At 45.4% G+C, this 11,186-nt stretch overlaps 1 protein-coding gene across 2 annotated transcripts in view; it reads right to left on the reverse strand.

Annotated features, from left to right (window-relative positions):
• SNX27 (sorting nexin 27) overlaps positions 1-10,787 on the reverse strand; it is a 94,719-nt gene extending 83,932 nt beyond the window's left edge. For both annotated transcript variants that reach the window (XM_004389535.2, XM_023724619.1), the window contains exon 1: positions 10,432-10,787. In XM_004389535.2, the coding sequence (XP_004389592.1) occupies positions 10,432-10,745 (314 nt within the window). In that variant the 5' untranslated portion in view covers positions 10,746-10,787. The remainder of the gene's footprint in view (positions 1-10,431) is intronic.
• Positions 10,788-11,186: the final 399 nt, after the last annotated feature.

Raw genomic sequence — 11,186 nt, forward strand, 5'->3', positions numbered from 1 at the left:
TTATGGAAGCAATTTAAAAGTGAGGTTATGTTTTCTTTTCTTAAAAAGTTTTGAAAATTTTAAAAGTAACTAAATTGTTTTCTATTGATTTTTAAATATAAACACTGATTCTAAGGATAACAAAATGAAGCAAGAAGGAAGAGAAAGAAACACACTGGCATTTTAAAATGTGAATTCTGGGAATACTCTATTGTCAGAGTATTTAGGGTAGAATATACAAAATGCGCCACAGATAGCATGAAAAAATTGAAATACAATGCCCTTCCTCACCTGTGAGAGAAGAACCAGTGAGGTCTTAAAGAAAGTTCAGATATTAAAACTATAAAAATATACAGCACTGATTTATTTTTATATTTTGTTTTTTTTTAAAACTTTTGTCTTTAAAACTTGATCAGCATACAGCAACTCTACGGTTTTATCAAATAGAAGGTTGGATGTGACAACAGGTCACTTTTTCACATTGTGGGACAATGAATGTTAGAAATGGGTAAGAAAGTTCCTCATACTCATGCTGGTTTCTCAACCTCACTAACTCCCTTCCCTCTGCTGTAACCTGACTAACTCCCTTCCCTCTGCTGTAACCTAACTCCGTTCCCTCTGGTGTAACCTAACTAACTCACTTCCCACCAGTGTAACCTGACTAACTGCCTTCCATCCAGTGTAACCTCACTAACCAACCGCCTTCCGCCTGGTGTAACCTGTCTTCTGTCCGGTGTAACCTCACTAACCGCCTTCCGCCTGGTGTAACCTGTCTTCCATCCGGTGTAACCTCACTAACCGCCTTCCGTCTGGTGTAACCTAACTCCCTTCCGTCCGGTGTAACCTTGCTAACCGCCTTCCGTCTGGTGTAACCTGTCTTCCGTCAGGTGTAACCTAACTCCCTTCCGTCCGGTGTAACCTTATTAACCGCCTTCCGTCTGGTGTAACCTAACTCCCTTCCGTCCGGTGTAACCTGATTTAACTCCCTTCCATCCAGCGTACACCACTTCTGAGCACCCTTCACTCAATCATTCAGCAGCAGTGCAAACATAACCAGCCCTGCTAAGTCATTTCCCAAAACCAACTCTAAACTGAGTTTGAGATCTGGTATACTTTGGATCATTGCCTACGTAGCTAATTTAAACGTAACTCCCAAATGTTTTAAATTTGATATACTCAGCACAGTGAAAGTTAATTAAAGAGTAAAATCTACTTGTTTTATCAACCTTAGTTCGCGAGGCAGGTAAATTACCAAAGAAGTAAGCTTAATTTTTTAAAGTTCCATTTCACTATTCTTTCTGATTTCCTGCAAAATGTTAATTAAAAGCACAATTTCTCATGTTTGCGGTCAGTTTGTTCTGGGGCCACAGACTGCTATGCCGAATCCCAACCACCATTTCCTAAATCAATTAGTTCCAAAAGGTACTGTGCATGAATGTGAATAGATAGTGTCAACCTACAACTACTCCTGAAAAAGACCTTCACTACTACTGTTCAAAATACTTTCATCTATGAAAGTATTTAAAAATGAATAACAAGAGATACCCTGTTAAAGGGATATGGCCCTTTAGCAATCAAATACCAACTTTTAGTCCAAATTAAACTTGGGCAATTTCTTTTGACAGCTGAGGAAGGCAAACCAGTTTTTATAGGTCTGTAGTCTGTTTCAACACACTGAAGATAAGAGGTCCAGGAGGGCCTCTGACATATCAGCAATACAAAGGATAACTGGGCAGGACAAAGAAATCTAATGAAACCTATCAGCACATAACTCACAAGGGAAACTTCAGTGTCACATTTCCTTGGAGTCAAAACACCAGGCAGAGAGAACAAAACCCATTGTTGTTTCAAAGTAAACACAGGTACGGTTGATGAGTCTTGACAAAACAGACCCAAAGAGTGGTTTTTAACCATAGACTCAACGTGGCCAAGATATCAGGTGGAAAGAACTGAGTAACCCTCACGGTGCACCTGGGAGACCAACTACAGAGGGTTACAAACTGTAGAGGTAATCCAACTGAGCAGCCAGGGGAAGAAGTTTCCACGATTTTCACAGACGTCATCACACCTTCCAACATCCTTAAATAATCATTTAATCAATCTCCCAGTTTCTAAAATACGCTAAATAAACGTAATTTAAACTAGATCAGTACACAGATATAAGAGTGCAACAGTATTTGAAAGGAAAAAAAGACGACTTCCTGGTTAATCTCACTGAATCGCTAAAGAGTAATGAGCCTCTCTCCTGAAAGCAGCTGGGAGAACATCCCAAGCAGCTGACTCTCTGCAGACCGCCCTGTACTTTTCCAAAGAGAAGGGAGCTAATTACTTGTGTTTCAAGTCCACAGAATACACGTAGCCCTGCCGTTCTAGCTTGTTCTGAGGTCTGACACGGGAGTCTGAAGGGTTACAGATAGCTTAAGCAAAAACAATCACTTTTAAAAAGATGTTTTCATAACAATGGAAGTTCCTGGGAGGAAGTACACATAAGAGCACTCAAATACCGGCTCCCTACTCAGCAAATCAAATACCTTGCAAATAGGTGTATTTCCTCACCCATTATAAGAAAGTTAATTTAGTTGGCAAGGAGCAATAAGCAATAAACAAACGAGACTACACACATGTAATATTATTCCCAAAATTTAACTCTGAAGTACCCATTACATCACTCAGAGAAAGCAAAAACTCACTAGAATCACCAATTCTTAAACTTATTTCAAGGATCTTTGCATGAATTTTCATTTTGAAGGTGTAAGTCTTCGTACCATATTAATTTCTCCATCTGTCTTTAGTCCCCTCAACTCCCAACAACGTGCTGCATGCTAAAATAAAAGACTGAAATTAAAGAAGGCATCTTCAAACCAAAGGAACGGACTTAGAGCAAAGCACAGCTACAACAGCATCATAGGTAAGGCAGAGCACCCGTGGGCCTGCAGCAGAAGGATGAAAGTTCTCAACTGTAAACACGAGAGTAAGTATAGTAGTTTGAAACATGAGGGAACCAGAAATGGATATTTGAGAAGCCGGGTTGGATGGTGACATAAAACACAAACACAGATTAAAGACGGCCCGCTCCTCACCAGCTGTTCCCAGCTCCGGGTGCCAGAGCTACGCTGTTCTTCTTTACATAGTACACGGCACTCCAGGAGACTAGATGCCCTGACAGTCCTCCTTCTAGTTCCTAATAGTGCTTCTCCTCTTTGGCCTTGGAAAAGTTATTCAACCTCTTCTGGTAAATAATTAAAAGAAAACTAAATTCACACAAAATCCTGAATATTAACCTACATACAGCTCTATTCTGACCTCAGAGGGTAAAATCTTAACTTATTAACGACGTGCTCCGAGCCCTCTGATCTGACTTTGACCTTTCCTTCCAGCCTCTATCACAACCGCCTACAGACAAGCAGCCACTGTAGGCCCCGTGCAATCCTAACTTCTCACATGTTCTTGCCTTGGTCACGGTTTCCTCAGCTATAAAGTCCTTCCCCCTTCGCTGCCTACTGAAATTATACTTCAATCACAGTTTAAAAGCCTTCTGTGATCTCTCTCCCCACCAGTCTTCTCAAACATATGCACTCTTTCCTCTAGATTCCCACTGCGCTTTTCATTTCTCTCTATTATTTCATTTTGCCTTACACACAGTACATTGTTTACACACACCCTCCCACTGCAGTGAAAGCTTCTCAAGGGCAGGGATGCAGGGACCCTATGACTCACACAAGCCTAACAGAACTTTACACAGTTTGTGCTTAACAGACTGAATATGAGGTAATACTAGCGGGCCCACATCAGGAAAACTGATGCCCTCAATCATTTTTTTCCCCTAACAGTGGATCATAATCTAATGAGTCATGAAGTTAATGCAGTGGACTATAACCACCATTTGAAAAACAAGACAAAATACTGAACAGACTAAAAAATACCAAACAGCACAAGACTAGTAAATATAATTTTGTGAAACTTGTTTCAGGTATGGTTTTTATCTTTGGACAGATACTGGGTTGTAATATAAAATGTCTCTTTTACTGTGAGGTGCAATTTTTTTGAAGAATTAAAAAACTGCCTCAGTAATTTTTTCCAAATGTGGAGCTGGAACTGCATCAGCCATACCTAGGCTCTTACGGACTGCCTCAGTGAAGCAGAGAACATCCACCCAGCTGAGAGGCAAGGAACAGGATGAAGCTAACTGGCTCTAACCTAAACCACCACCGTACCCTCAGTCAGCAATGCCGTAATCGAATGAACTCGCCCCTCGCCATGCTCACAAAGCACTCTGCAGTGATCATAAATTTAGATGTTTGTAGATGGCAGAAGGGGACAGGAAAGCTGGTGATAGGGAACCCAAGGCTGAGTAGGGACAGTGTTGACATATAGCGGGTTTGTTAACCATTGTCATAGGGCAACATGTGTACTGTTTAATGAGAAACGATTTTGTTCTGCAAACCTTCATCTAAAGTGAGAATAGCAGCACAACTGGAAGAACGTAATCGATGTCACTGAACCGTGCATGTAGAAATTTTTGAAATGGTGTATCTTTGGCTATGTGTATTTTCACCAAAAAAAAAAAAGGTTGAGAAGGGAGGCGGTTGACGTGTCGTGGGGTTGTTAACCAATGTCGTAAAACAGTATGTACACTACTGTTTAATCAGAAACTATTTGTTCTGTAAACGTTCACCTGAAGTACAATTTAAAAAAAAAAAAGGTGCAATAAATTTAACTGTTTGTCAGTTGAGTCTCTTTGCTTATCTACCAGATTACAGGAATTCTCAATGGCACTTATCTTAAAGAAAGAAAAAAATTATTATTATCCTTGAGAGCACGGTTAACAAGCCCTCACCCACAACAAACTAGTCAGCAGTGGCTGCAAAGAGAACTGTTCTTCACAAGAACTTACAAAACTCAGACAAATGTTTATAAAAGATAAAAGAGCTCCCAGTCACACCAACGCTGTGGAAGTGGTTTCCTTGGGGAAGGTAAACGCTATTTTCAAATTTAGTTTGATGCATTGCCACCTCAGTTATCTATAAAACTGAAAGTATGTCCTGGGGTTACAATTACGATTGTCATGCTCTTTTCACCGACAACCAACCAAGCAAACGACAGCAACAATAAGGACACGGAATGCCGGCTCTGGCCACCTGTCTCCCGCCCACTTTAACAATGCAGGGGGAGTAAATATCTGACAGTCCCGTTTCACAGTTTTTTTCTCCCGATGCCACCGAGTTGATTCCAACTCATCACGACCCCACACGTTTTAGGGTGGAATGGTGCTCCATAAGATTTTCAATAGCTGTGATCTTTTGTAGGTAGATCTCCAGGCCTTTCTTCCGAGGCACCCCTGGGTAGATTCACATTAACAACCTTTCGGTTAGTGGCCAAATGCTTAATCGTTTAAAATGTTTACGCTGCACAAGAGTCGACTCAAAGTTCAATCACTATCCACGTTTCTTGGGATGTGACCAAATTTTAAGAATTTTAAGTGGCTGTTCACAGTCAAGAACAGTTGAGAAAACAGAGTCTGTCGGCAGCAAATGGAAACTACGCTAGATTTAGAGTCCAAAGACCTAGGTTCAATTCTGGCTGCACTTTCTGGGCAGCACTCGGTTTCCTCTATTACAGACAGAGCCAGCAGTACTCACCCAGCCATGACAGCAAGAATTTATTGAACAGTACCTTCCATGTGCCAGTGGTGTGCCTAGGGATACCGTTCTACACATAAAGGTAGTCCCCCGCCCTCCCTCCAGGAGTTACAATCTCCCTGTCTCACCAGCCTGATGTGCAAATCAAATGTAAAGATGCTGTCTGTGCAAACTGTAACAAACCACATATGAACTGAAGTGATACAATGATTGCTACTACTGCTTTGATTTGCTCTACTTCCTAACCACTTATCTTTAGGGCAACAGCTTCGCAAGACCCAATAAATAAAGTATAGATGATCAGACACAGTAGTTAGTCCATTATCTACTTACTGGTTTTCCACTTAGATTATAATTCAGGAGCCAAACAAATCACTATGACAGCTCTGTAGGTACGGTCTTAGCTCAGGACCCTCAATGTAACCATGAAGATAAACTGAGAACCCAGGGCCTATATAACCTGTAGTGTCGCCCCAGGTATGTAACTGGAGGCCCATCTGCACCACCCACACCTGGCAAGGAAGTAAAAGATTCTCAGCCCCATGCAAGACCTATTTAACAACCCCTAAAGGTTAAGCCAAGCATCTATACTGCTGACAGGCACACCCAAATGATCCTTACACACATTAAAGCTTGAGAAAGACTGTCATAAAAACCTCCTTTGGTCAGTAACCATGATTTCAAAGACCATCGCCAAAATCTATATGCAAAATCTGAGCCAAGGAGAATTCAGTTATAACCGAGAAAGCAAGCGTTGAGAAGGTACTTAGCAATCAACGTTCCGTGACTCACACTTGTGAGAATCTTCTTACGCCACCAGCCCCCTTTTATTCAAGGATTTTCGAACTTTCACATAAAATGGAGCCCAAAAACAGAATAACCATGAGATATTAATGTTATTAAAATTAACTGACTCACAATAAACAAATTGATATAACCCTTAGCCGTCGAGTTGAGTTTGACTCATAGCAATGTTATAGGACAGAAGAGAACTGCCCCACAGACTCTCCAAGGAGCAGCTGGTGGATTCGAACTGCCAACCTTTTTTGTTAGAAGCCAAGCTCTCAACCACTGTGCCACCAGGGCAAATTGACATATACAGCTTTAATTTCCCTTATGGTCTAACTTTTCACTGATATACCCATTCCTTAAGGTTGATGGGTATATTACCTTGTATCTGTCAAGGAGGAAAGTACATGCTCCGGCTAGCATACATCTATCATGATTTCAAATGCTGCAGGTCGACCTTCGGGGTGCATGCTTAAATACTACACTGCCCAAACTCCAAAGAAACCAACTAGCCAACACAGTTAATGCCTCAACAATACCGACAGTGTCATATCCACACCCGCTGCAAGCTGAAACCCTCCTGAGGGCAGTTCTCAAAAAATCAGTCAAGAGTCCTTGGAAATACTTGAAACTTAAGAAAATCAAACTGAAGTCGAATGCTACCTCACATACCGTATAATTAGCGCAAGGACATTATTTATTTTGGTTCTATTTGTTGAAAGCACGTTGCTAATTAGCCTCCAGGTACATACACATCAAAGGAAAGACACTGAAGGTGTGTTATGCAGGAAACACGACAAGGTGGAGGCTAATATTACTAATCAAGCACACTTTCCATCTGTAGTGAATCTGGAGCCCAGAGGGCTTGTTCATACCGCAGCACCAGGCACTGAACATGTCTCTTTCCCAAACCAGTTAAAATCTAGTCAGTTTTCGAGGGAGAAAGGACAAACTGAACCATACTGGCTTCGTTTAGCCTCACTACCGTTCCAAGATTCCATAAGGACAGGGCCTTGCTAAACAGACTTAAAAAAAAAAAAAAAATTGATGCTCTCATTTGTGTCCAAGCCTGTATCCCTTAAATCTCAAATCCCAACGTTTCTCTGTTCCTATTAGCTGTCCGAACAACTGTGACATATGAACACTGGAAAAAAACAATCTGTGTGTAGGGCAAAAGAGTCTAAAACAGGGAAAAGTCTTGAACATCCAAGTCTAGAGATCCACCTATGATGTAATACAAACTACATCTATGCAACGATAACCCCCCTGTCCCTAACCCTGACCCTACCTGCCACCTTGTCCACATGCAAAGCTTTCCTGGGACACCAGGGAGGTTAACCTAAAGAACTGAGGTGAGAAACGCGGAAAACCTCTCAGGAGAGCTGCCCAGAAAGCTATGGAAAATCAGCATAAACCTCAGTAAGATCAGAACAAGCAGCAAGCAGCAGTACCCCCAAAGAGCACGTGTGTGTGGCTGACTTTCTCCCCTCACCTGAAAACTTAGTAAGATACAGACTTCGAAAGAAGGTTAGGAAAGACAAAGAAACTATATAGTTATCAGCAAATTTACCAATTAGCTCAGCTGTGTTGTAACTATCACCATTCCCACTATGGTACCAGAGAAGCTGTAAATAATTTGCAAATCAAATTATACACAGCTGGAAAAGCTGGTCAACCAATGCCAGGAAGATTACTGCTCATCACAACCTTACAGAGAAAGGTTCTCTAAACAAAGAGTATTCTTCGGCCTGCACACTCCAAGAAAGAAGTTCTCTACTCACCACCAAGGATATGTCTTTTCTTTTACAGGAGCAACGGAACCTGGGCCTGAGGCAAGTGCTTCCACCTGTCCCAGGGGATCATCTGTGCTTCCTTTACAGTACCAAGTTCATACCTGGGCTCTGTTGCACAAAAAACTAAGGCAAGAAGCCACCAACTACGTTTGCTGTTTTATATATATATAGTATTTCTATTCATATATTTTTATATATTGCTAGTCAAGAAAGCTTTCCACTGCAGAAAATTTAGAGCCCAGAGGGCTTGTTCATACTGCAGTACCAAGCCCTGCAACATGCCTCTTTCCCAAACCAGTTAAAATCTAGTCAATTTGAAGGCAGAAAAGACAAACTGAACAATACTGGCTTCAATTTAGTCTCATTACTGTTCCAAGATTCAATGAGGGGGAAAATACATATATATATATATACACACACATATATTCCCTTTTCCAAGGGGAAAGGAAAATGACAATTTCAGAAGCTTCTATAAGAAGGAAACACTGGTCACAGATTCCACAGATTTTGAATCATCTAGAAAGAAAAGAACGAGGTGCCCAGGCACAAGAAACCAGAAGGTCACTATTGCATTCTATGTGTACTGTCCTCCAAAAGATTAAGGTATACTGCCAGAGAACACCAGAAAAGAAAACAATAAACAATAATACCTTAATGGAAAAAGAAAGCATCTATGTAGAGAAAAGACAGAAGACAGGAATACCATCTCCAATCACTTGCAGTGCTGAGCTACTCTAAGATGGAAGGGATGAGGCTGAACGAATGGATACCATAGGGTGACAATGTCAAGGGTAAGGGCCTGGGGGCGTCAGGAGAACAAGAAGGAATGGACTCCTCTAGGCCAGATGTTCGAGGTACTGCCCTTGCAAACCTTGCACAAATCTGTTCTACTGGAGGGAAGACTGAAGGTTGTGGAAATTACAAACAAAATTATGAAAAATTAGACTGCATGAGGGCAAATCCAAGCATGAAGGGAAAGAGCACAAGTGTGAAAAAAGAATATACACTATGGGGTTAGTACAGAGAGAAGACAGCACTAGACTGCTGCCGAGAACGGCAACAATGGGAGCAAACCCCTACAGGTCAACCAGCCAGCACTGTAGGAACTGTAATACAACGTGCAAACAACACCAATGCAGCGCCTGGATTACGGGGGTGGAGGCGGCATCCAAGGGAAGCTTTAGGGGATGCCATGAGGAAGTGAGGATGAAGGAGGAAGAGAGGGAGGGGCTGCAGCAGCAGGAGACTTCAAACGAAGAGGAAGGAGAGAAAGAATCGGATGAAGTGTGGGATCACAGAGGGCAAGATAGGAGATGGCGTGCCCGGAAAAAGTGGGGAGGTCAAGGACGCGAAAGAGGGGTGTAGTCTGGGAGAACAAGGAGCTAAGGGGAGCTTCTACCCTAAACCTGACTAAATAGAAGAAGGGGCACGGTGCAGGAGCGAAGACGGGGGGCCGGACCCGGGATTCACTCCGAGGGACCCTTGACGGAGACATCAGATTCAAAACCAGGGTGTAACATACCGAGAAGGGAACTACGGTGTCAAAGACAACCAACCACCCCGGCATGCAAGGGTCGGGAAAGAAGGTATCATCTCGGAGCACGGACACACACGAGGGGAGGAAAGGGAAGCCAAGGCACAGGACAGGAGGGGAAAACATGGGGGCGCTTAACCATCGGGAGGGGGTAATGAAGGAAAGGCGGGGTGCAGGGATGATGTTTCCGGGGGAAAAGGAGCAGCCGACCAGGGTCCTGCCGGCTTGGTCTAGAGGGCAGCAGGGACAGTCCCCAGGGGCTGCCGGGAGAGGTGGCAAATGGGAAACTGTGATGCGAAAGGTGGGAACTTGGGGAGGACGCGAGACAGGCCGGGTCAGAAAAGGAGGTGCTGTCAGTTAGGAGCCGAAAAGGTGCATCGGGAGGAGGGCGAGCCCAGGGGAGCAGACAGAGGGCAGGAAGGGGGCTGAAGCCAAGGACTGGGGACGGGGGGGACACACGGGGGGCGCAGGGACACAGACTGGAGATGACGGGGGGGGGCCAAGGACGGAGGGAGGCGGGGGTCGCGGAGCCCCGGGTGCGGGGAGGGGAGGGGTCAACCCACCAGGAGGTGCAGAGCCGCGGGGGCCTGGAGGGGCGGGGGTCCCGAGGGCCGGCCGGGGTGGGGGAGGTGCGGTTTGGGGGTGACAGGGGCAGAGGGGAGGGCGGGGGGGGGAAGCGGGCGGCCCCGATACTCACACCTCCAGAATGCGGTCCCCCTTGCGCACCCCGGCCCGATCGGCCGCCCCCCCGGGCAGCACGGCGCTCACATGCTGCAGCGGCGCGTACAGCTCCCCGTTGATGCTCCGCAGTTGCCCGCCCTCGCTCACTTGGCCCCGCACGTTGAAGCCGTAGCCGGACTCGGACTTGACGATGCGCACCACCCGCGGGCCGCCGCTTCCCCCGCCGCCGTTCCCGGCGCAGTGGAGCCCGGGCCCCCCACCGCCGCCGCCGCCGCCTCCGTTCCTGTGAGAGGCTGAGGGGTGAATCCCTTCCCCGTCCTCGTCCGCCATCTTGCGTGCGAGCGAGCCGCGCCCCCGCCCCACTACGCCTCCGCTCCCGCTCTGCGCGCACTCGCCCTTCTCAGCAGCCGCGCGACCCCCGGCGCGCGCGCCCGCTCGCTCCGCCGGCCGCCGAACCCGCGTCGGCCACCGAGCTGCCGGCGGGAGAGAGGGGAGGCAGGGGGCGGGGAGAAAGCGAGCGGCGAGGCACCATGGAGCCTCCTGGGAAATGTAGTTTCTTGTCGGCGGAGGCGAGAGGAGGCGGGGCGCGGGACGGGGCTGAGGTTGGATGACGCCGTTCAGGAGCAAAGTCTGCTGGGAGTTGTAGTTTCCTCTCTTGTTGTGTGGTGAGCCTCTAACTCGGTCCCGAACGTGGCAAAACGATTCAGCTGCTGCCGTGGGGCAAGGTTTTCTTTCTTTCATTTCATAACCTCTGAAAATATGTGATAAATT

This window comes from Trichechus manatus, unplaced genomic scaffold (genome assembly GCF_000243295.1).
Source record: "Trichechus manatus latirostris isolate Lorelei unplaced genomic scaffold, TriManLat1.0 scaffold00250, whole genome shotgun sequence".
Lineage (NCBI taxonomy): Eukaryota > Metazoa > Chordata > Mammalia > Sirenia > Trichechidae > Trichechus > Trichechus manatus.